The sequence below is a fragment of the Doryrhamphus excisus genome, linkage group LG3 (genome assembly GCF_037039965.1).
Source record: "Doryrhamphus excisus strain RoL-2023G ecotype Guam linkage group LG3, RoL_Dexc_Guam_v1.1, whole genome shotgun sequence".
NCBI classification, from domain to species: Eukaryota; Metazoa; Chordata; class Actinopteri; order Syngnathiformes; family Syngnathidae; genus Doryrhamphus; species Doryrhamphus excisus.
In genome coordinates this window covers 22125011-22151764 of record NC_136359.1, presented here as the reverse complement: position 1 = coordinate 22151764, position 26754 = coordinate 22125011, and the positions used below count along the sequence as shown (strand labels likewise).

The window sequence follows — 26754 nt, the reverse complement described above, 5'->3', positions numbered from 1 at the left end:
CAAAAAAAATTATTACGTTTGATTAATGTTCATGTTAAAGGTTAAATAACTGTTAATAGTTATCCTCCCTATCCGTGTGGAAGTGGTAAGTTTTTGGTTATTTAAGTTTAAAGAAAATAACTTGAAGGCTACCGTTTAGGTCGCTAGCTCTCTAGTTTGCGAGTTAGCATGTGTCTCAAGACCCTGCAGTTGCGCAATATGTTGTAAATAAAAAGAGTATAAATGTGACTATAGTCGTGTTTTGTCATGTCTACAGGGCTCTAATAATGCTTTGTTCATTTTAATCTGAAAAAAATAATTTGTCTACCCACCAACTATATATGGTTTCTTAAGTTTTTATTATTTGCTGTTTTATTATTATTATTATATTTATTTATTTATTACTGATTGATTAATTTTCTTTATTCTTGATATGTTTATTTTTCATCTTATTTTGTGTAGAAAAATAAAAAGTAAGATATTTGAGAACAGTGGATTGTTTTATCAGAGCTTTTCTTGTAGAAAATTGGAACCAAAGCGAAGTTTTTAAAAAAAAATTGTTTTTAATAAATGCGTTTTTTTTTTTTTTTTTGGAAAACCTGATGCGACCCAGACCCGAGCTCCAGTGGCCCCCAAGTAAATTGAGTTTGAGACCCCTGATTTAGAAAATCAGTGGACGTGAAAAGACACAAGATGGCAGTAGTAAGCCTTGCAAATGGACAACATCCCAGCAGTAAGATGAGCACGGTTTGACAAAGAGCCAAGCTCATGCAGGGAGCAATGGCTTAGTCCAGCAGCCAGATGTGACAAATGTATAAGCAGCTCTACCATCTCCTGAGTCTGGCCGTGGGACCTTCTGATCGGCTTCCACGGGAAGAACATGTATCATAGGCGAAAAGGATTTGTTCTAAAATGGCCACCTTTGCTGGAAATCACTCCAGCTGAATTATTGAGAGTGTAAAATGTGACAAGGGAGGGAGGGAGGGAGGGAATGAACCACTCATGTGATTCTACCCAAGTAGCCAGGGGGGGCCTGCTGACGACTGATTTCATCTGCCTGAAAGGTGTATTCACACAGGGATGCAAACTAAAACACTGTCCCTGATGCTGATGCTCACTACAGAGAATACATAGACTGTATAAAATAGGACAGCCCATCTAGTTGTCTTTTTAGAAGTCACTGCTGCCTGCATGTTAGCCTCTCAGCAGTATCCCTGACGCTTTAATTGGAATACACGTCTTTATTTATTGTATATCATACTCAAATCTATCAGGCTTTTTTTTTTTTTTTTTTTACCATAGCATAATTAGAGATGGATTTAATGTATGACACTTACAGTCCACTGTCCGGCACCAAGGTTCTGCAGAGCTCCAGCAGCGGCCTCTAGGGTGTTGTAGTTTTGACTCTCTGTCAGCAGAGACAGGTAGAGTCTCACTACCTCTGGCTGATACAGCAGCTCAAAACCTGTACAAAAACACACACGGATAATTAAGATGCAGTATTTCACATAAATGACATTGGTAATTATCATTCAGTGATTGTGGAATAAAGCCATGAATATCCCGTCTAACTACAGTACTAAAGCATAATGACTAGAAATACTTTCAAAGGACAAACGAGGAGGACACAAGAAGGAGATATTATTGATTGGCCAATCCCAGTATTTGAGGGGGGGGGGGGGCGTTTATCTGGCTCCCACATTGCACGTCCACCACCAGCCAATCATTAGGCTTCCCTCTGATGGAAACATCATTACATTATCAGCTATTAAACACAGCAGACACAGCCGTGGACTCTCAAAGCTTTAACAGAAATGTAGTCATTCTGGAAGTGATCAGACAAGACACAAAGACGTCCCATGATGGGTGCAAATCTTGGAGAGCTTCAGTTGTTCTGTCAAGGTCATTTTGAACGGTTAGTGTGACTGGAGAGAAGCTTGCATTATTAATGACAGGAAACTTCAGGACTAAAAAAACATCTGAATTTAACAGACAGGAACATAGTATTTGTACATTACAGGTTACCTTTAAATTGTTCCAATGCAAACATTATACTATTATCATTACTTGTACTTACTACAGTGTGTTCGCAATAGTGACAGATACTAAATTAGGAGCAAACAGATACAGTATGTGTTGGCCACAAACCAGTGAGTGTGGCCCCTTGCTCTGGTGTTTGTACAGGCAGCATTGTTATATTACTAGGGCTGTCAAATTCGTCAAGTTAGTGACGGGTTAATGAAAGTTAAGCAATTTTTTAATTTTTTTGACGTGCAATTAACATGAGATCCTCCTGTTTGACCCTCGGCCACAAGAAAAGAGTATTTAGATTGGTAAAGTTATCTTCAACATTCTGGCAGATGGCTCTAGTAGCAAGACAAAAGTTATTTGTATCTACTGTCGCTGTGTTTGACTTATCACGGATTACATGGCCTATATATTGTAATATACAGTACTACCTTGGCATAAGACTGGCTCAACTAACCAGTGTTAGTGTAACATTTTTACATCTCTCTGTTGATGTTTGCATTGAACTGCCAGCTAAAATTGGAGTTACAGCTGCTATTGATGGACGCTGTCAATGTGATGACCGTGAATGATGTCCAGTGTGCTAGCTTTAGCGATTTAGCATCGAACTACCACAATGATGCACATTAGCACTCAAAGTCATCAAATCTTACCTTTATGAATTCCAACATAGTATCAGTATTATCAAGAAAAATGGGGAAAATACATCCATACAGCCTTCTGGGCATCAGTTGATGGTGGCCGTCAAACGACCATCAAAAAAGTAGGAGAAATTGCAACTCGCATTAAACAGTCAACATCTTTACTGGGATTTGTAATTAAGTTACAGTACAGTAATAAAATAATATTTACTGTAATAAAACTATTAATTTCTATTTGTTTTAATGTGTTTTAAAATAGAAATGCAATGACATTGAGTTTGCAATTTTGATGACGTGTTTTAGGACTATTGCCCGGTGTTTTAAGTATTTTCATTTGCACATTTAATAAAGGATAGGTGTATTGAATCTTTAATAATAATAGTAATAGTAAATAATAAATAACAGTAAATCTTTAATAATAATCCTTTCTGAATGTTCCTAAATAGGCTTTTTTACGAACATTTAGAATTTAAAACCAGTATCATAAATAAACAAATTATTAATTAATATTTTGAAACACTGACACTGTCATCAAAAACATGTTAGTGTGAGAGGTCTCACTCGCTCACATCTTGTGTTTGCTGAACATTTGTGGGCGAGTTTAAGATCTAATATGCTAATAATAAATAAAAATAGTAATACAAAAATATGCTTGCTGACTGATTGTTTGAAGTAAGGCCTCTAGTTCCGAAATTGATATCCTTTTACATAAAATTTGATGTCATTATCGTTGTAGTTGTACATAGCACTGTTTACCACAAAGAAATTTCCCCTACTTGTTATAGTCTCTCTGCGATTAACTGCGATTAATTGTGAGTAAGGCCCCTAGTTTCGAAATTGATATCCTTTTACATAAAATTTTATGTCATTATCGTTGTAGTTGTACATAGCACTGTTTACCACAAAGAAATTTCCCCTACTTGTTATAGAGTCTCTCTGCGATTAACTGCGATTAATTGTGAGTAAGGCCCCTAGTTTCGAAATTGATATCCTTTTACATAAAATTTTATGTCATTATCGTTGTAGTTGTACATAGCAGTGTTTACCACAAAGAAATTTCCCCTACTTGTTATAGAGTCTCTCTGCGATTAAATGCGATTAATTGTGAGTAAGGCCTCTAGTTCCGAAATTGATATCCTTTTACATAAAATTTGATGTAATTATCGTTGAAGTTGTACATAGCACTGTTTACCACAAAGAGATTTCCCCTACTTATTATAGAGTCTCTCTGCGATTAATTGTGAGTTAACTATCGACAAAATGTGATTAATCGGGATGAAATGTTTTAATCGATTGACAGCCCTCTATATTAAACATTGATATTTACATGATTAAATACTGGTTAAATACTTAGTTTTATAAAAATAACATAAGGGCATATTTAAATATATATGTATATACGTATACATGATGATCCACTGCAAAAAGTTGCAGCAATAATGGTTAAAGTTGTTTGACTGCAATGAAGGGTAGGGTAGAGAGCACTAAATCAGGCTAGTAGATGGTAATGGGTTAATTGATTGGTGACTCCTGTTAACTCTCTGTTAATGTTAATGCTAACACACACATAGCCACAAGCACATCAAGCCCTGGCTTGTCAAACACCTACGATCATCAATCAAAGTACTACAAGCCTCTATGCAGTAGTTTTTTTTTTTTGAAAAACGACAGGTGAGAAATGTGTCAGGGATAGAGATGGAGATACAGAAAACAAACAGAACATAAAATAATCCCCCGTCTTGAAACAGATCTGACCTTTGGAGTCAGTTATTTATATAGGTAACTCAAACAATATACGTGTTTTTGTCTTGCAGGAATTCCTATTTTGGTAGAAGAAAAATATCCATGACAGAGTAAAAACTTGCAGCCTGATGATGAACAGCGCTGACCACAAACACTTTATTTATGTAGTCTTGCAATGTGCAATTCCCAGGTGTCTGTCATTCCACATTTGCATCTTACGCACATTTGGCCCCACTAGCTCCCTTTCATGTGTCTTTATTCAAATATATGCAGCCACATGGGGAACTAATGAAGACTCTTGAAAAGCAGAGCCACGGAGAGGCCACAACTTATCATTACAAGTGCTGCTAGTTAAATAATGCTTAGATTCATTAAATAAGGAATGAGCGGGAGAGCCATGTAACAAAACCAAATAAACTGGCAAGATGTGTAGGGTTGTTTTACCTATTTTATAGTTGTATGAAAGTTAGGAACATTATAATGTTACTTTATAATGGTTTTATAATCTTAAATATAATTCATTCTCTTCATTACACAGATTTTAAAGTTAGGTGGAAAAGAGGGCTTTTTCTGGTGGCATTCTTATTAAACCCCCTTTGAAATGTGCTATTTATAGCATCTAGTTACACTAGAGTTGTTCCACTTAGTCCCTGAGCATGAACTGAAGGATCCTGCTCAGATGAAAGGTGAAAGGTTATTTCTAAATATAGGGTAATAACTATAAAAGCAATCTTCACTCGCTAAATGTACTGCAAAAAAGGTCAGTAAGGATAATTCATAATGCCGCCTACAGAGAACATACTAACTCCTTATTTCTAAAATCACAAATACTTCAACTTATGATATAGTTCATCTTCAAACAGCTAAAATAATGCATAAAGCTAAAAATGACCAATTACCTAAAAATGTCATCCAATACTTCTCTACAAGAGAGGAGAAATATGATCTCAGGGAAGAACTACATTTGAAACACTTATATGCTAGGACTACGTTAAAAAGCCATAGCATTTCAGTATGTGGAATCAAACTATGGAATGGATTGAGTAAGGAACTCAAACAATGCACAACGATGAGCCAATTCAAGAAACAATACAAGCAGTTGATGTTTGCTAAATACAAGGATGAAGAGTCTTGAACCAGTCATGATGTGCTATATATATCACTATATTGACACTTACTATGGTACCCATTATGGCATTGGATGGTCATATCACCTCGTACTTGACAAAAAAATTAAAAAACAACAACAAAAAAAACCTTAAACTATATTAGGAAAGCAGGAAGTGAACAAATGTAACAGTTACTGATTGTAAAAGTACCAGATGGAGGGGTAGGATTCAATAAGCTTTGCTTCTTCCTACTCCTTTTGGACATGTGGAACTGTGAACTGATTATGGGATGCACTTAATTATAATCTGATGCATGTTCAAATGAAATAAAACCATTACCATTACCATTACCAAATGTCTTAGAAGTCCAGCTCTGATTGCGTCAATCCTCCAACTAATGTCATGTAATGAACACATTACCCTCCATCCTTCTAAAGGATGCATTTCACAAATAAACACGACGTAATAAGTCCAAATGACAGGTTGATAATGATAAGTTTTCGTTTTCCTTAGCTTTCATGTTGTTTCTTTTTTGTACTCTTATTTTGGTTTTCCGTTTCCTGTTTTGATGTGCAGCTGCTTTGCAGTCACTGGAAAGCGCGTGCGGCAGTTCCTGTGTCTCATTAGTAGTCTGTGCTACTATTTAGGTGGAGCTGCATTACACACAAAGAGCAAACCGTAATACTTAAGAGTCGTAGCAAATTGTATATTTATATTCTATAAGGCGAAACCTGGGAATAATACCAAACTGACTGCTTTGTGGAACACTGTATAGTTTGATGACAATATCATTATCGGCAGAAAAACGGACATCGATATGATCCCTTATATTATCAGACATCTCTACCTACAACCCCTAAATCGGATAAGTATCTTGAAAACGGACAGACATCTAAAGTGCAGAAACAGGCCTTACTTAAACCTGAGGGAGGGTATGTGATGGAGCCTTCCATTGCATACAGTATCTAAGTACAACCTTCTGAATAATAAATACCAAGTGCGCCCAAAAACTGTGCACTGCCTTACTGCAAAGGCACCCCCAGGAGTCAAAGCTTCATTATCTCCCGTGGTACCCATTTGGACTGCACTGTAGATTGGCACCTTTATGGGTAGCCTCGGGGCATGGAACATTAGCATATCTATGCTGCACTTGGCCTTAGTTTACTGGATGCTGACAAATGGAAGCAGAAGGTGGTTGTGCCTGTCTCTTGTACTGCTGCCCATCAGTTTGAGACCACAAAGGCGTCCTGGTGAGATGGGTGGTTGAGGGGAAGTCAGAGTTGGGGGAAATGAGACAGAGTGCCAAAAGGGGGACAACGAGGCAACACAAAACCTTACATATCGTACTTCCTCCAAGCCTGCTTTTTAACCACAAGCGTCCACCTCTAGTGTTACCAAAAATGTCCAAACAATGAATGTTTCCTTCCATCTTTTTTTTGAGCCAACTGCTGCTGAAAAGAAGGGTAATGTTTCATTTTTCTTTGCCGATAGCAGAGTGAAATCCTGCAGGAAAGGGAACACACTGGAACAAGCTGGTAAACTGGCACCAATTTGAAATGAATATCCAAACACCCTCTGTGATTAAAATGATGAGAAATAACCCTTCTGTCAGTACAACCCTAGTAATTCATTTAAATTCACGATGTGCCGGCTCTTATGCAGAGAACCAGGAGATGATCTGACCCATTAAAAAAAAAAAACTAGACAATTAGCTACTTAGATGCATGATATCTGTGCCTTGTGTAAAAATACTGGTCAAACAGCAATAATCGTTTTCAACACAACCGGGTGAGGAATGTGAATGCTGTATGTGAAACTTCACAACCTCATCCAGGCATTGCATAGATCACCGATCACTGTATTATGATGATGTTATTGATCTGTTAGGGAAGCGTGCTCGTCTGCTTAAATTAAATAAATAAATAAATAATACATAATAAATAAAAATAAAATATAAATTAAAATAGGTAAATTGCTTTCATTCATTATCTACCGCTTTTCCTCACAATGTGCTGGAGCCTATCCCAGCTGTCTTCGGGCGAGAGGCGGGGTACACCTTGGACTGGTGGCCAGCCAATCACAGGGCACATATAGACAAACAACCATTCACACTCACATTCATACCTATGGACAATTTAGAGCCGCCAATTAACCTAGCATGTTTTTGGAATGTGGGAGGAAACCGGAGTACCCGGAGAACATGCCAACTCCACAAGGGTGGAATTGAACCCTGGTCTCCTAGCTGTGAGGTCTGCGTGCTAACCACTTGAACACCGTGCAGCCCAGGTAAATTGCAAATAAATTAAATTAATACTAGTGTTGTACACTAGTAGGCATGTGTCTAGTTACAACCCAGTGCTACATTGTGATGTTATTTTTGGTTGCACTGTGAGTGAGGAAGGCATTTGCTTTGATTACATCCTGTGGGTTTGTGTTAGAGTGTGAAATCAGACAGGGCGGTCTGGAACTAGAGTATCCAAATTGTTGTGTAAATCCAGCAATGCACACATGTTCCTACCAGGTTTACAGCTCTGATACTGCTTGTCAATGCTATCTATTTAACAACATCACCATAGACAAAAGGTTTTTTTTTTAATTTGTTGCTTCCCTGGAGTTGGTAACGATGGAAAGCTGTTTAACCACAGAAGATTTCCCTTTTCGCCTAACCCTAACCCTCAGCAGCAACAACTTCAATCAAGCGTTTGCGATAGTCTCTTACAGCGTTGTGGAGGAATTTTGGCCCACTAATCTTTGCACAATTGTTGCAATTCAGCCAAATTGGAGGGTTTTCCAGCATGAATCACTCAAGGTAACACCATAGCATCTCAATAGGATTCAGGTCAGAACTTTGTTTTGAATCACTGTCCTACTGCAGAACCCAAGTTGGTTTCAGCTTGAAGTCACAAACACTTGGCCGGACATTCTCCTTCAGGATTTTTTTGTAGAAAGTAGAAGTCATGGTTCCATTGATCACAGGAAGTCTTCCAGGTCCTGAAGCAGTAAAACAGCCCCAGACCGTCCCACTGCCACCACCATATTTTACTATTAGTATGATGTACTGCTTCTGAAATGTAGCATTGCTTTTACACCAGATGTAATGGAGGACACACCTTCCAAAAAGTACAACTTTTGTCTAGTCCAGGGGTGGGCAAACTACGGCCCGGGGGCCACATCCGGCCCGCCAAGTGTTTGAATACGGCCCGCCCAATCTTTCCAAAGTATTTCATTTAAACTCAACATACAACCTGGCATCATGGCCTGAGCCAACCTTTTGATGGTTTTATCAATTTCGTTTTTTGACATGGTCTGTTGTTTACAAAGTGCTCCTGAAAAAAGGGACACAAGCACATAATAATAATAACAATTATTATTAGATTATTATAATTATTATTAGAACTATTATGATTATTATATTATTATATTAATGCTAATTATTATATTAATTATATATAATATTATTGTTATATTTGCATATTTTACATAATAATAATATAATAATTATTATTTTAATTTTATTGTAATTATTATATTTTATTATTTTTAAAATGTTTAAATATAAATATAAAATAATAAATAATAATAGCAGATTGCATGACAATTTTACAGATACAATAATACCAGGTGGACTGTTACGTGTAAAATATATAGTCTGCCCCCCCCCACCCCCCGTAAATTTTGTCATATCAATGCGGACCGCGAGTCAAAAAGTTTGCCCACCCCTGGTCTAGTCAGATCACCGAGTATTTTCCCAAAGGTCTTCAGATCTCAGATCAAAACTGAGATGAGCCTTAATGTTCTTTTTGTTCAGCAGTGGTTTTTGTCTTGCAACTCTTCCATACACGATGTCATGAACACTGACCTTAACTGAGGCAAGTAAGGTCTGAAGTTCTTTGAATGTTGTTTTGGATGAGTCGTCACTGTGCTCACCACGGTTCCATGTTTTCGCCATTTGTGGATAATGGCTCTCACGGTGGTTCACTAGAGTCCCAAAGCCTTAGAAATGGCTTTCTAACCTTTCCTAAACGAATAGATCTCAATTAATCTTTGTTAAGTTATGTTTTAACGGGGGAAATCACTTTTGGTGCTTTTTGAGACCACTTTTCAGACAGATATTCACTTAATTAATAATATGGTGGTCCTCAGCCAATGCTACAGCCTACACACATTTACACACACATTGCAACTACTTGCTGGCAGCAGATCAAACACATACAGTCCGGAACATTCGGTTTTCCTTTCTCCCACCATCACCCTCTTGTGTCCCAGAACTCTCCATATCCTTTGTCCATAACAAACTGCAGAAGAAGCGCCAAAACTGCACAATCAATTGAAGTAGACAATTTGTTGAGTTGAAAGTATATTGTACATGTTGGCAGTGCTGCTGTTGCTATGGAAACCCCACTCTGCTGCCAAATGGTTTCATTCACCAGTCAGTCTGTGCAGCTGAGCCAGCAATAGTGAACTGCTGTTCTAAGTGGATATTTTATAGAATGGAAACTATAGAACGTTCTGGTTGTGGAATTAGTCAATTTCAATTGCTGTCACATTGTTTGCTTTTAGGGGCTGAAGACTGGTCGCTCGAGATGAATCGGGACTCACAGGCTGACGAGCCATGTTTACATGAGGAGTTTTTCTCTTTCCGAATGACCTTTCCGAAAGCAATGGTATACATAGAAAGGAATATTCCAATGGCGTGTCTACATGCGCCGCTATAATCAACCAGAATAGTCAATGGGTCATGCCCAGTAAAGCGTAAACACCAACATCACGTGATACCGACTTCCTGGACTTTTTCTTTCACTTGTTGGAATAACTCCGTATTGCCAGTTTTTCCTTCGTCCAGTCTTGAAATTTAGTTTGAAGCAAAAACTTTCCTTAGCAGTCCAGTGCCGATTGCTTGCCTCCATTTTTTTTTAAATCGAAGAACATCTGGAGCTGCGTGTTACGTCATATCTCAGCATTCGCTGAAAGAACGCACCCGGGAACAGGAAAAGATAAAGTTCAATCTTGCTGATATTTTATAATTAAGCTCGGCACATGTTTTATATAGATATGTATTTTCTTTTTGAATAAAAGTGGACTTGTGAATGGCGTATAGAAGGGTTTAGATTCTGTTCCACAGATGGCGCTAATGCACACCAAAGCTGCTTGCCAACCGCCAATAAACAACAGAAGAAGAAAAACACCACGAAGAAGAACACAGTCTGACAACTTTCCGATTGAGCGGGTACAAGATACCTCAATCGGATTGGGGAAAGGAATATTCCACCCCTGGGAATCCCATTATATATTCATTCGGATTGGCACTTTTCTTTCGGAATGAGGTGTATACAAAGGTTGAGCAAATAACCCGAATAGAATTGGAATATTTTGGTCCATGTATACGTGGCTAATGAAATGAAAAAAGGACAGCAGGTAACACGCCATTAATTGTGCAACTACTTGGGTTCAATTAATCTTCCCAATAAACATCTACTCAAATGCTTCCCAATGATGAGAAGTCTGCCTTTTAATAAATAAGGTATATTACATGGTGCTTGAGAATTACCCAGACAGGAAAAACACCATCCAAAAAAAGAAACACAAGCAAGAGGCGCCAGAGATAAGCTAGAGAGGACATTGTCTGATGGCAATCAAAAAGTTGCATTTCAAAAGAAGAAGAAACAAGAATCAGCTATCATAAAAAAGACTGATGCAGAAAACTGCAGCCAAAGCGAGTTGTATTCAGTATTCAGCACTTTGGGTTGAGGTTTTGAGGTTGGGTGTCCAGCCTCCGGGAATAACCAAGATAATCCTGTGAACTGCTGCTGGTCTGATGGAGATTGAGAGACAGCCAGCGAGAGGCAGAGAAAGTGTATATATATATATATATAAATATATATATGTATGGGGGTGGGTGGAATAGAGATATGGCGGTGACTGGAATGGGAACTGAAGATACTGTAGATATAACGACCTTCTTGAGGCAGATCTGCAAAGGACTTGAACGATACGAAAGGCTTGGAGTTTGGGATTATGTCCAGGGTACGTTCATGGACATTTACATAGACCTCACTTAGAATAATCTGGTACTGACACGAATAGGGTCTTTTGGTAATTTGTATGTAATGTTACATAAAGCCTACATATTAAGAGCATAAATGAAATGTCTGTGATGCCTGATCTGTCACTTTGCTTCATGTTGGATTCACGGTGGAATGCGTTAGGATTTTTTGGTGCCCAACATGGTTTAGTAGATTATGTGTGAACACACTTGTGCGCAAATTTTCCGGGTACTCCGGTTTCCTCCCACATTCCAAAAACATGCTAGGTTAATTGGCGACTCCAAATTGTCCATAGGTATGAATGTGAGTGTGAATGGTTGTTTGTCTATATGTGCCTTGTAATTGGCTGGCGACCATTCCAGGGTGTACCCCGCCTCTCGCCTAAAGACAGCTGGGATAAGGAATAAACGGTACAAAAAATGGATGGATGGAGTCTTGTCTCATGTCAAGGTTGATACCGTATATCATACATTTTCTGATTCTTGATTGACCTGTGATCTGAGATCAATCACATACAAAGCTTATGCATGCATCTGTATCAGTTTATCAGTTCTGATGGCAAGAGTTACAAAATCAACACAAATCCGGTTATGTGTTGGCATTTCTGAATCCTGATTTAGAAGCATACCAACACCACAGCCTAATTGGAGGTCCTTCGGTCTCTCAACAGAACCAGCATCAGAATGCGTTATACAGACGGTGATGGTGGCTGACAGTGAAGGGATTTGCTATGTCTGGAATGGTGTCAGCATCCATCCCTCATTTACTGCGTGTTCCGGTTCCATCAACCCAACGCACATTTAAGAGTGATGGATATACTTCGGATTAACTGTTGGAGGATAACAATCCCTGCTGTTCTCTCTTTAGATGCACACCCAGTCATAGTGCAGTTTTGGTTTATTGCCACAATAACGTTTGACAGAGGTACAATATAAAATCAAAGTTACTAAACCTACATTGAAGAGGTGTTGGAATATACAGTATTCTACCAATATTACACTATTTACTCTGCTTGTAATCCAATGCCTTAGATTTGATCTGATCTGGACCACCTGCATTTGGGTTTTGGGACTATGGTCTACTAGCATTGTAACAGTTCAATTACCGAACAAAATTAATGTACATTGCTGTATATAAGGCTGCACGGTGGGCGAGTGGTTAGCACGCATACCTCACAGCTAGGAGACCAGGGTTCAATTCTACCCTCGGCCATCTCTGTGTGGAGTTTGCATGTTCTCCTCGTGCATGCGTGGGTTTTTCTCCGGGTACTCCGGTTTCCTCCCACATTCCAAAAACATGCTAGGTTAATTGGCGACTCCAAATTGTCCATAGGTATGAATGTGAGTGTGAATGGTTGTTTGTCTATATGTGCCCTGTGATTGGCTGGCGAATCAGTCCAGGGTGTACACCGCCTCTCGCCCGAAGTATTAAACTGGGTAGCTCTAGTGAGGATAAGCAGCACAGAAAATGCATGGATGGAAATTGGGTAACCATAGTTTTTTATGATAATTTAAAGAGGTTATATCAATGGAATTTTTGGCCCTTTGTATTAAGCTGTGGACTCCTGTAGAGCACGTACACAAAATAACTCGCACAGAAAGCTTTCTAGATGTTCCCGAATCTGTATGGTCTGTTTTAATTTATTTTACCCAGGGCGCGCCTCCAGGCATGCCCACTCCCAAACACTCCCGAGGACTTCCAAACCACTGCCGTGTTTAAAATAACTGTATTAATTATTATAAGTTAGAGAACCGCGTTACTTGTTCATAGATAATGTCAGCATGCCAGTGAGCTGTCCTCAGTTGTACGTTCCTCTTCTATACTCGTTGAAATACAAAAGCAGGCTTTGCTGGTCTAAATTATGACACAGAAGTTTGAGGGTTATGAAAGTTTGTAAAACTTGAAAACAGTTGATTACTGCATGCCATGTGTCGTGTGAAGTTTATGTGTCGCCTCGGTTCTGGGGAAAAAAGTAATTACCTTCTTCTAAGCATCGCCAGATAAATGCCGCCATGTATCATCACAAATACCAATCTGCAAGGACCTAATTCCACTAATGATGTCGAGTGCAGCCACCCAGGAATAGCATTATTACAGAAATCTCTTTGTATTTCCAACCACACACGGTGGTCTCACTTAAATGTGCCCCTCGCTTGACTTGTTTTTCACTCCTTTATCCCTCATTATCTCCTATCTCCTATCACTGGGTGAGACCTACATAGAAGGAGGGTCAGAATATGAACCACAACATATTTACAAGTAAAGTTGAGTGATATGGAACTTTGCATATATCACAATATTTTTGGGATTTATCACGATATGATGACATAAAGCAATAATTTAAATTCAGTTGTGTCTTAAATAAAAAGTTACAAAGCACATTTATTTATGGGTAACAAACATTTCTAATGACATGTCAGCCTCTGCACACATTGCTAGAAAATCTTCAACAAACTGTATTGCATGTACTTGTGATTAAGGAAGATGTAGTCACCCATGCAATTCCTGCAATGAATATGCAAATGTTTATTATTTTGTTTACACAAAACGCCACTTTTATTTTAAACAAGTGTGTCCTCTGTGTGTTAAAAACGTTTATCGCCATTTTAACCTGTTTCCAATCCAATTTATATTTATATAGCACATTTTATAAACAGAGTTTCCAAAGTGCTGCACAGACTAGTAAAATAAAAGTAAAAATAAAATACAATAAATAAAGGTACAAATTGAATTTAATCCAAAACTAAAAGATCAAATAAGAAATAAAGAAGTAAAATAGATATTAAAATATTAAAATCAAGAAGCAAAGCAATAAAAGTATAAAAAACAAAACCAATTCAAATAAAAAGAAAGAACTAAAAAACACAGGACCATACGACTCACTCCGAGTTAAAAGCCAGAGAATAAAAGTGGGTTTTAAGACGAGACTTAAAGCTTTCGATGTTGGGGGCCTTTTTTACTTGGGAGGGGAGAGATAGTTCCATAGCTTGGGGCCAACTACAGAAAAGGCTCGGTCTTGGGCACCACAAGTTGGAGCTGGCCCTCGGACCTCAGTGACCGCGCTGGAGAGTAAATTTGGATGAGGTCCGTATTTATGTATTTGGGGGCCATCCCATTCAACGCCTTAAAAACAAACAATAAAATCTTAAAATCAATCTTTAAAGCGATACACTGTTTAGTTTTGGAGGAGGCGGTTTAGTGTTTATAGTGATTTTGTACACGATTTACCGGTCTCCCGAGTAAATACTTCCCCACACGAATATTCCATCTCACAATGATAGTATTTCAATCATCATATATTCATTTCTTTTGGTAGATACCATGTTTGTAGACCTCTAGAACACAATATTTTGTGTGTATTCAAATCGTCAAAAATGGCCGATACTGTGACGGATGTCTTTTGAAAAATGTCTGTGATTGAATGAGTTGCATAATTAGAATTATTTGAAATGTCCATGTGAGGTGAGTTCAGACGGCAGCAGTAGTAATTACGTCTCACCCTGCTATGAAATGTGACAACAGTACTTGAGAAAGAGGGGGAGGTGTCTTTATCACCTGACTGGTGCATTTAGTGCAGGGGTCTCAAAAAAAAACGCATTTATTAAAAACAGAAAAATGAATAAACTTTGCTTTGGTTTCGATTTTCTACAAGAAAAGCTCTGATAAAACATTCCACTGTTCTCAAATATCTTCATTTTAATTTTTCTGCACAAAATAAGATGAAAAATAAATAAACAAATCAAGAATAAAGAAAATCAATCAGTAATAAATAAATATAATAATAATAATAACACGGCAAATAATAAAAACTTAAGAAACCACATATAGTTGGTGGGTAGACAAATTATTTTTTTCAGATTAAAATGAACAAAGCATTATTAGACCCCTGTAGACATGACAAAACACGACTACAGTCACATTTATACTCTTTTTATTTACAACATATTGCGCAACTGCAGGGTCTTGAGACACATGCTAACTCGCAAACTAGAGAGCTAGCGACCTAAACGGTAGCCTTCAAGTTATTTCCTTTAAACTTAAATAGCCAAAAACTTACCACTTCCACACGGATAGGGAGGATAACTATTAACAGTTATTTAACCTTTAACATGAACATTAATCAAACGTAATAATTTTTTCTGGGTACATGATACCATACAGCATCCATATCAAACTTGCGCGGGCCGCACTAACATTAAACTTTCATATCAAGGCGGGGGCCTCAAACTAGTGTCCTGCGGGCCACATCTGGCCCGCGGGCCGCGTGTTTGAGACCCCTGCTTTAGTGTGAAGTGATGCACAGAAGCTCACTGCAGCAGTTAAGACATCGACAAGACCCGAAAATAAGCAAAAGTCTACACAGATAATAACGTAGATCAGCTACGGCAGGGGTCTCAAACACGAGGCCCGCGGGCCAAATGTGGCCCCCAGGTAAATTGAGTTTAAGACCCCCGAGCTACGGTATGTGAGAATGCTACTTGGAAGGCAGAGTCATGAGTTAACTTGAGAGATGTAGTAACAAAGAACTTTGGTCCCACTGCAATTGTTCCACTCAAAAGTCGACATTGCAACATTTAACAGTACAACAATGCTTTATCTTGAAAAAGATTATGCTCAGAATTTTTTTTTCTCACTGCTCATCGTGGCTTCAGGGGGAATTATTTTGTTTCCTGCAGGCATTTCTAAGATATACTGCAGGGAAGATTAGAAGAATCAGATTGGTGTCACAGAGCCTTTTAGTGAAGTATTCGCAGTGACAACAGCAAAAAGGAATAACAGAAGTGAGGTTCATTTTTCTTAATTCAATCGCGCCTCAGACTTTTCAGAGCCAAGAGGCAACAAAGAGTTGACACGATAATGTCTGTTCATTATTCCGCAAATAGACATCTCCTGTGGGATGATATCAATGAGCATTATACTATGCAGTACATAAAGTACAGTTATACCTCAAACTCAGGCTGTTTGATCAGTCCTCTACACAAATTAAACACTCACACCTTCCAAAGACGAGATATAGAGATACGTTGTACACTAAACTGAGGACCGCCGATCGAATCTCAACAACAGAGAACACTGAAGTGACAAACAACGGCGATATATCTCAATACTTCGTTCCACGATACTGTATCGATATTAAAAAGTATGATATGGATATTTTTAAGCATTTATCATAGACTGTATATGGTATTTATTCAAGTGCAGACAAGTATTCAGAAAACACGACAAATCTGCGAGTCCACTTTGCGAGACACCATGAGGACCTGCCGCTAGCAAGCAATTCGAAGGTCCTTTTGTATACTACAAAAGTAGTACTGTGATATTGCAGGTATTTTGTTTTTCAAATTGATATCACTATTTTGTTAAATCATGGTTATTTCAAGCATCCTAAAAGGACTTTTTATTGATGTTAGTTACTTTATTCCACAAAAATACTCTTCTGATGGTGGATAAGTCAGGGACTGTAACATTTGAGCAGGATATAATAATAATTTAATTAATTTATTTATTTATTTTGTTGTAAATTTAAAGCTATATGTTAAAGCTTTATTTCTCCAAATGCTACACTTTATGTTTTTACAGAGGAAAGTTTATGATACAGCATAACATACTTTTCTAATTGAATTAAAATGCGTTTAGTAAGTGCATATTGCTGGTGTAAGTCAGTTTTTCCAGGAAATAATCTTTAACTACAAGAAAAACAAAAAAAAATATCGCCTTGTTAACAGTATCGTGAGCCTACAGTGAAGAAAATAAGTATTTGAACACCCTGCTATTTTGCTATTTCTCCCACTTAGAAATCATGGAGGGGTCTGAAATTTTCATCGTAGGTGCATGTCCACTGTGAGAGAGATAAACTAAAAAGAAAAATCCAGAAATCACAATGCATGATTTTTTAACAATTTATTTGTGTGATACAGCTGCAAATAAGTATTTGAACACCTGTGTATCATCTAGAATTCTGACCCTGAAAGACCTGTTAGTCTGCCCATTAGAAGTCCACCTGCACTCCATGTATCATCCTGAATCAGATGCACCTGTTTGAGGTCGTTAGCTGCATAAAGACACCTGTCCACCCCATACAATCAGTAAGACTTTAACTTGTAACATGGCGAAGACCAAAGAGCTGTCCAAAGACACCAGAGACAAAATTGTACACCTCCACAAGGCTGGAAAGGGCTACGGAGCAATTACCAAGCAGCTTGGTGAAAAAAGGTCCACTGTTGGAGCTATCATTAGAAAATGGAAGAAGCTAAACATGACGGTCAATCTCAATCGGAGTGGAGCCCCATGCAAGATATCACCTCGTGGGGTCTCAATGATTCTAAGAAAGGTGAGGAATCAGCCCAGAACTACACGACAGGACTTGGTCAATGACCTGAAAAGAGCTGGGACCACCGTTTCCAAGGTTACTGTAGGTAATACACTAAGACGTCATGATGTGAAATCATGCATGGCACGAAAGGTTCCCCTGCTTAAACCAGCACATGTCAAGGCCCGTCTTAAGTTTGCATATGACCATTTGGATGATACAGAGGAGTCATGGGAGAAAGTTTTATGGTCAGATGAGACCAAAATAGAACTTTTTGGTCATAATTCCAATAAGCGTGTTTGGAGGAAGAAGAATGAAGAGTACAATCCGAAGAACACCATCCCTACTGTGAAGCATGGGGGTGGTAGCATCATGCTTTGGGGGTGTTTTTCTGCACATGGGACAGGACGAGTGCACTGCATTAAAGAGAGGATGACTGGGGCCGTGTATTGTGAGATTTTGGGGAACAACCTCCTTCCCTCTGTCAGAGCATTGAAGATGGGTCGTGGCTGGGTCTTCCAACACGACAACGACCCGAAGCACACAGCCAGGAAAACCAAGGAGTGGCTCCGTAAGAAGCATATCAAGGTTCTAGCATGGCCCAGCCAGTCTCCAGACCTGAACCCAATCGAAAATCTTTGGAGGGAGCTCAAACTCCGTGTTTCTCAGCGACAGCCCAGAAACCTGACTGATCTAGAGAAGATCTGTGTGGAGGAGTGGGCCAAGATCCCTCCTGCAGTGTGTGCAAACCTGGTGAAAAACTACAGGAAACGTTTGACCTCTGTAATAGCAAACAAAGGCTACTGTACCAAATATTAACATTCATTTTCTCAGGTGTTCAAATACTTATTTGCAGCTGTATCACACAAATAAATTGTTAAAAAATCATGCATTGTGATTTCTGGATTTTTCTTTTTAGTTTATCTCTCTCACAGTGGACATGCACCTACGATGAAAATTTCAGACCCCTCCATGATTTCTAAGTGGGAGAAATAGCAAAATAGCAGGGTGTTCAAATACTTATTTTCTTCACTGTATTATCGTGATACATATCGTATCGACAGATTCTTGCCAATACACACCCCTAAATACAACAGGAAGAAAGTGACTATATTACTCTTGCTGTTATTTTCTTGTTTAATTGCATTTTTAGAATGTGCATTAGGCCAATGAAAGAACAGCTACAGATTGCAAATGGCCCCTGGGTTGTATTTTGGACATCCCTGGCATGGAGAAATTACGTTAACCAAAAAAAGCTTGGTTTTTTTGCTGCACGGCGGTCAAGTGGTTAGCGCGCAGACCTCACAGCTAGAAGACCCGAGTTCAATCCCACCGTCGGTCATCTCTGTGTGGAGTTTACATGTTCTCCCCGTGCATGTGTGGGTTTTCTCCGGGTACTCCGGTTTCCTCCCACATTCCAAAAACATGCTAGGTTAATTGGCGACTCCAAATTGTCCATAGGTATGAATGTGAGTGTGAATGGTTCTTTGTCTATATGTGTATTGTGATTGGCTGGCCACCAGTCCAGGTTGTACCCTGCTTCTCGCCTGAAGACAGCTGGGATAGACTCCAGCACCCCTGCGACCCTTGTGAGGATAAGCGGTAGAAAATGAATGAATGAATGAATGAATTAGAATGATGAAATCATAACTACTGATCAGCCACAAAACAATGACAACCAACTCCAACAGTTTCCATTATTCAAATAGGAAAAACACCATTGTCGGCTGTTTCTTCGGCAGACAGAAAGACAAATCCTTGTGTGTTGCAATGTGAGTGTGAGCCACAGGATTGACCTCTCTCAATATGAGATCAGATGTAATCCATCATATCTGCTTCAAACCTCAGCAGCAGACGACGACTCTCTGCTCTCAGTGTTTCTAGCAACGGGACCAGATGATAGGTCCTGGCAGAGGCAATTACGTGTACCGAACAGAAACACAATTTTATAGAGACAAACATTTGTCCTGACAAGCGAGCTTACCTCGACCTGCTCCTTATTAAGAAAGCATATTTCTGCCATGCTTAATAATGCGTGTCCTTGGCTATTAAGTCACATCTATGTATTCATCTGCCTCATTCTAACCAACCACTAAACAACAGTATGCAAACATGAGAGGACATTAATGTGTCCTGTTCTACCACGAATACGGTGACATTTCACTTGGCTGACGCCAGCATCCTTCTCATCTGCTAGCACTACAACTGCCCACTAATTTAACCAAAATTCAAAACCGGATTCAGCATATTTTGCTTGACAGTAATGTGCCTACCTTTTGATGGCTCAGTACGCTTGGGAAGATCCAATGTGTCATAGTTTTTGTCATTCTCACCATTTTTTCTACCTGGATGAAGGAAAGAAAGGAAGACATAATGTCATTCACAGACAAAAAGTAGTTCATAATCCAAAATGGGGGCTGCACGGTGGTCGAGTGGTTAGTGCGCAGACTTCACACCAGGGTTCAATTCCACCCTCGGTCATCTCTGTGTGGAGTTTGCATGTTCTCCCTGTGCATGTGTGGGTTTTTTCCGGGTACTCCGGTTTCCTCCCATATTCCAAAAACATGCTAGGTTAATTGGCTGACTCCGACAATGATGAGAGGGAACCCGATTGAGAGGGTACAAGATACCTCAGTCGGATTGGGAATCCCATTATGTATTCATTCGGATTGGCACTTTTCTTTCGGAATGAGGTGTATACAAAGGTTAGATTTGTTCCGTTTGAGCAAATATCCTGAATGGAATTGGAATATTTGGGTCCATGTAAACGTGGCTAATGTCTGAATTCTGGATGGAGAAGACTGCAGCTTGAAAAATATGTCAAAGAATCCACTTATGTCACACTAGAAAAACCCCTCATACAAGAAGAAAGCTTCCACAATTACCAATTGTGTGCTTACAACAATGCCTTAACATATTCCCCCCAAAGATTGTCTCATTACAGGGGAAGTGTGACCACCAATGAGTTGTTTTGATGGGCGATCAACCATGAATGATGCATGCATGATGGTTCGTTCCAACAGCAATAACAATACCCACACGCAGTGTTGGGGATTGGTCAAGTCCCACCTGAGTTGAAAGGTTATCACACCCCATATAAAACACATCTTTATCAGAAGCATATGAGTAACCATTTTGTCTCGTGTAAATGAATAATTCTTCAGGTTTGCACAATAAGACTGTCTTAAAATGTTTTTTCACTTCTTCGAAAGGAGCCCTTTGGGTGAAGCTATGACTTGTACCAGATGGAGTCTACCTTCTACAGACGACAGAAAAAAAACAGAGCACTTGGATGGATGTGGCCTAGAAACAACAGTAGGTGAAGTAGTCGAGCAATGCATGCCAAATGGAGAAAACCAAATTCCATTCATGTTTTCAAGAACACTGAAAACTACTTCTAAACACAGGTGATCCCCGGGTTACGGACAAATATCGTTACTAGACTTCAATGTAAGTTTGTTTCGGTCAAGTCGGAACTAAATACCTAATACCTAAATTATATCAAAATGAACTCCTAAATCAGTATTTATACAGAATACAGAATAGACGTAGGACATATAAACACAGTAATAAACAAATAAATACACAACCAGGTTGGTACCGCCACTACCGGCAAATACTAATATTTTTCCAAATATATTATATTATATATATATTCATTCATTCATTCATTTTCTACCGCTTTTTCCTCACGTCCCAAGCTGTCTTCGGGCGAGAGGCGGGGTACACCCTGGACTGGTGGCCAGCCAATCACAGGGCACATATAGACAAACAACCATTCACACTCACATTCATACCTATGGACAATTTGGAGTCGCCAATTAACCTAGCATGTTTTTGGAATGTGGGAGGAAACCGGAGTACCCGGAGAAAACCCACGCATGCATGGGGAGAACATGCAAACTCCACACAAAGATGGTCAAGGGTGGAATTGAACCCTAGTCTCCTAGCTGTGAGGTCTGCGCGCTAACCACTCGACCGCCGTGCCTATATATATTATATATTTCCAAAAGCTTATCCTCACCTGGGTCACAGGTATGCTGGAGCCTATCCCAGCTGTCTTCGGGCGAGAGGCGGGGTACACCCTGGACTGGTCGCCAGCCAATCACAGGGCACATACGTATAGACAAACAACCATTCACACTCACATTCATACCTATGGACAATTTGGATTCGCGGTCGAGTGGTTAGCGCGCAGACCTCACAGCTAGGAGACCAGTGTTCGATACCACCCTCTGCCATCTCTGTGTGGAGTTTGCATGTTTCGGGTACTCCGGTTTCCTCCCACATTCCAAAAACATGCTAGGTTAATTGGCGACTCCAAATTGTCCATAGGTATGAATGTGAGTGTGAATGGTTGTTTGTCTATATGTGCCCTGTGATTGGCTGGCCACCAGTCCAGGGTGTACCCCGCCTCTCGCCCGAAGACAGCTGGGATAGGCTCCAGCATCCCTGCGACCCTCGTGAGGAAAAGTGGTAAAAAATGAATGAATGAATGAATAATCTTTATCTGTAATGATGGGTCGGGACCAAGAGAACTACTAATATTGGTGGGCGTGTCTCCTCTCGCAAATTAATTTTCACTCCATAGTGATGGCTGTCGCTTGGGAAACATAATGACGTCCAAAAAAAGTGAACTAATAAGAAATACATTTTTAATGAATTTCACCAAACATAAAGGTAAACTGAGGACCACCTGTGTATTCTAACAAGAAATATGAAGTCGGGTTGAACCAGGACGACTGAAGAAAAGGTTTAATAGGACACTCACCTTGATTAAACCATTCCTCTACAGTCAGGGAAGCAGCAGCCCAAAAAACACAAAGCACATAAAAAGAGAAAGAAGGGGCATGGTGAAAAAAGCCATGCTCACATGTGTAAAAATGAGAACAGTAGTCAGCTATTGCTGAAAAAGAGATGGAATTAAAGAGCAAGGGAGATCAGAAGAGATTAAAGAGTGAGAAATACCGTAATTTCCGGACTATAGAGCACACCTGATTATAAGCTTCACCTACTACATTCTTAGGGGAAAACAGATTTTGTACATACACAATAAGCCGCATGTGCCCACATTAAAACATGTAAACATATTTACAAAGAAACACGGTACACAGAGAGAGTTTTCAAAGTTTTTGATAATGTAACTTAACAATAATAATAATATAACTTTCTTCACAAACGGTGCCTGCTTTTATTACCTCTGAAAGCTTTTTTTTCCCGTCTTTTTACATTGCTCCGGTTCTTCCCGCTGTCGTTTCCAAGCGTCTCGCCATCGATTCGTTATCCGTTATCCAAGTTTTACGTGCAGAAGTAACCTGTTTCCTTCTTTATCGGACAGCTCGATTGCTTTTAGCTTGAACGCTGCGTCATATGCATTTCTTTTTTTTGCATTTTCCATGATGAGGATATGTTCACGCTAATTTAATTTATGCACAAGACAAGAAGTAAATTAATCAAACGTAATATTTTTTTTCTGGGTACATGATACCATACAGCATCCATATCAAACATTAAACTTTCATATGAAGACGGGGGCCTCAAACTAGTGTCCTGCGGGCCACATTTGGCCCGCGGGCCGCATGTTTGAGACCCCTGCTCTAAATGCAATATATTAAGTTCTATGTGAAGTATTTCTATAATGCATCATATTAACTCACTAGCAAGATATCATAGTGTATAGATTATATATATATATTTCAACTCATTTCATGCAGTCTTCCTCGACGCATATATTCCACCGGTCTTAATCTTACCTTTTCTACTCGAGAGCCCCTGGCGGCCGTTAGAAAAATTACATACGTAAACTGGCCGCATCACTGAATAAGCCACAGGGGTTGAAAGTTTGGGAAAAAAGTAGCGGCTTATAGTTCGGAATTTATTTATTTTCTTTTTTTTTTTGGGTTCATAGTCATAGGTACGTACTTAGTTAGCTAGCTCATATTAACTTGTTTTCTGCCAGTGCAGTTTCTGCAAAAAAAAAAAAAAAAAAGTTAGAAAAAAAATATATAAACACAAAGTGAGAACTAAGTCCAGCAGGAGAATCTAAAAGAAACTTCAAAAGACTGAAGTTGACACGAACTTGAATAACATATCTGCAAAATGAAAAAAGAAGTACTGTATTTGGCTTTAACGCATGATGAGTGGGAACCACAGCCCATTGCTTTTAGCTTGAAAGCTTTTTTCTTTTTTGCATTTTCCACGATGAGGGTATGTTCACGCTAATTTAATTTATGCACAAGACAAGAAGTTGCAGTCTTCCTCGACGCATATATTCCACCGGTCTTAATCTTACTTTTTCTACTCGAGAGCCCCTGGCGGCCGTTAGAAAAATTACATAAATTAGCCGCATCACTGAATAAGCCGCAGGGGTTGAAAATTTGGGAAAAAAAAGTATCGGCTTATAGTCCGGAATTTACGGTATATCAAATTATTGTTCCAGTTTCTTTTTTTTTTTTTTAGGGTTCATAGTCATAGGTACGTACTTAGTTAGCTAGCTCATATTAACTTGTTTTCTGCCAGTGCAGTTTCTGCAAAAAAAAAAAATATATAGTCCGGAATTTACGGTAATCAAATACTTTTAAGAGAGAGAAGAGAAAATAGGTGAAGCCATTAGTAGTCTAAGTGTTAAGTGTCTAAGTAGAAATTGTGTTCAAAGAACCTGCATCAATGTAATATATTTCTGAGACGCACAGACACAGTAAAAAGGGAATGGATTCAGCCCTCAGATGCTGAAGTCTTTTCTTCAGACAAATTAGAGCCCAGAATGAAACTCAACCAGCGTCCGTAGACGTGCTTCATTAAACTCACAGCATGGTAAAAAAAAAAAAAAAAAAAAGAAAAAGCAAACATGTTATGGAAATTACAGACTGCTCATTAACTAACCAAAGCTGGAGTGGCTCTGCCAGTGTTGATCATAATGCTATATTTTAATTAACAATGTGAATGTGACATTAAACTGAAGAGGGGGGGCAAGACACAGCCTACTTAAGGCAACAAATTACCAACATTTCTGACGACAGTGTCACTTAACAATATTGCTCTGTGCTTTCTTTATGGCTACTCGGTTTTAATGCTCCTCTTTGAAAGAACACCTTGAGGGTCCTGCAGCAACGGAACACTAGTCATTATTCAATCCGTGCTTGCACACAGCAAATTGTTCATGAGGATAATTGCTTTCTTCTAAGTCTGCCTACATGCAACATTTTTTTTTTTTGCACACCCACGAATGGAAGGATTTCTCCAATGAGTCGTTAGAAAGCAGGGGTCACCGGCGTGCGGTCACACCTCATTGGGCGACTGATTAATGGAAGCCATTATTGTTGCACGGCAGGGAGATAATGGTGTTGTGATGCTAGAGGAGCGCTGAGGAGAGCGCAGACGGAGATGTTGCTTACAACACATCTGAACATGGCGTGTCAAAAGGGGAGTCAAAACGATACATCATGCTGACAATATTCCGTTTTGAAATGATTATGTTTTAAATAATTATTGCGAAAGCATAAAACGCTGAAATATATTCTTATATATATATATATTTTTTTTTTGCGCTACTCTGTATTGTTGGCAATTTTGCTTCATTATGTGGGACCAGTGCAAGAAGAAAACAAACAAGAATTCATAGAACACAGCATTCAAAATAAAATTTCACAGACTTTTAGCCCAAAACATATCATATATCATAAAATAACATAATAATAACATAAAATAACATAAAATATATCTTTGCCTAAACAAACATTGAAAAATCCAATGCTATTTCAGTGTGTCCCAAAATCTCCCATGTTTCTCACCTTTGGCCTTCTTGCTTCCAAAGCAGCCAGCATCGTCCTTCTTCTTCCTATGTGGCCCTGCAGAGCCCGGGGCCTGTGGCGCTGATGGGTCTTGGAACCTTTCGGCCCCCGGCACTTCTTTGTGGACATGATAAGACAGGTTCCTCATGATGCAGACACAGTTCTCCACAGACTAGGAAGAAGCCAGCAAATGGTTAGTGTTTAATATTGTTGTTAGTGTGTTGGAAAAATTTGAAAAACATAAGGAACTATAAACTATGTACCATATGTACATCTGTGAAATACTCAGTTTTGTATATTCAGTATAGTTACTCCAGAGTCCATTCTCTGTGTAATATCTGATCAACCTCCACGTGCAATATTAAGGCTCTAAATCAGTGGTCTCAAACTCAATTTACTTGGGGGCCACTGGAGCTAGGGTCTGGGCGAGACTGGGCCGCATCAGGTTTTCCAAAAAAAAACGCATTTATTAAAAACTGAAAAATGAATAAACTTTGCTTTGATTTCAATTTTCTACAAGAAAAGCTCTGATAAAACATTCCACTGTTCTCAAATATCTTAATTTTTATTTTTCTACACAAAAGAAAATGGCAAATAAATTTAAAAAAATCAAGAATAAAGAAAATCAATCAATCAGTAATAAATAAATAAATATAATAATAATAATAATAAAACGGCAAATAATAAAAACTTAAAAAACCACATATAGTTGGTGGGTAGACAAATTATTTATTTCAGATTAAAATGAACAAAGCATTATTAGAGCCCTGTAGACATGACAAAACACGACTATAGTCACATTTATACTCTTTTTATTTACAACATATTGCGCAACTGCAGGGTCTTGAGACACATGCTAACTCGCAAACTAGAGAGCTAGCGACCTAAACGGTAGCCTTCAAGTTATTTCCTTTAAACTTAAATAGCCAAAAACTTACCACTTCCACACGGATAGGGAGGATAACTATTAACAGTTATTTAACCTTTAACATGAACATTAATCAAACGTAATAATTTTTTCTGGGTACATGATACCATACAGCATCCATATCAAACTTGCGCGGGACGGACTAGCATTAAACTTTCATATCAAGGCGGGGGCCTAAAACT

The 26754-nt window shown here is 38.9% G+C and overlaps 1 protein-coding gene across 12 annotated transcripts in view; it reads right to left on the bottom strand.

Annotated features, from left to right (window-relative positions):
- Positions 1-26754, bottom strand: part of arvcfb (ARVCF delta catenin family member b) — a 222298-nt gene that overhangs the window by 13027 nt on the left and 182517 nt on the right. For 9 of the 12 annotated variants that reach the window (XM_058070293.2, XM_058070300.2, XM_058070295.2 and 6 more), the window contains 4 exons: positions 25645-25816; positions 22626-22643; positions 20128-20199; positions 1317-1444 (listed from right to left, as the gene is read on the bottom strand). In XM_058070293.2, the coding sequence (XP_057926276.2) occupies positions 1317-1444; positions 20128-20199; positions 22626-22643; positions 25645-25816 (390 nt within the window). The remainder of the gene's footprint in view (positions 1-1316; positions 1445-20127; positions 20200-22625; positions 22644-25644; positions 25817-26754) is intronic. The other 3 variants (XM_058070297.2, XM_078789186.1, XM_058070299.2) reach the window with 2 other exon arrangements.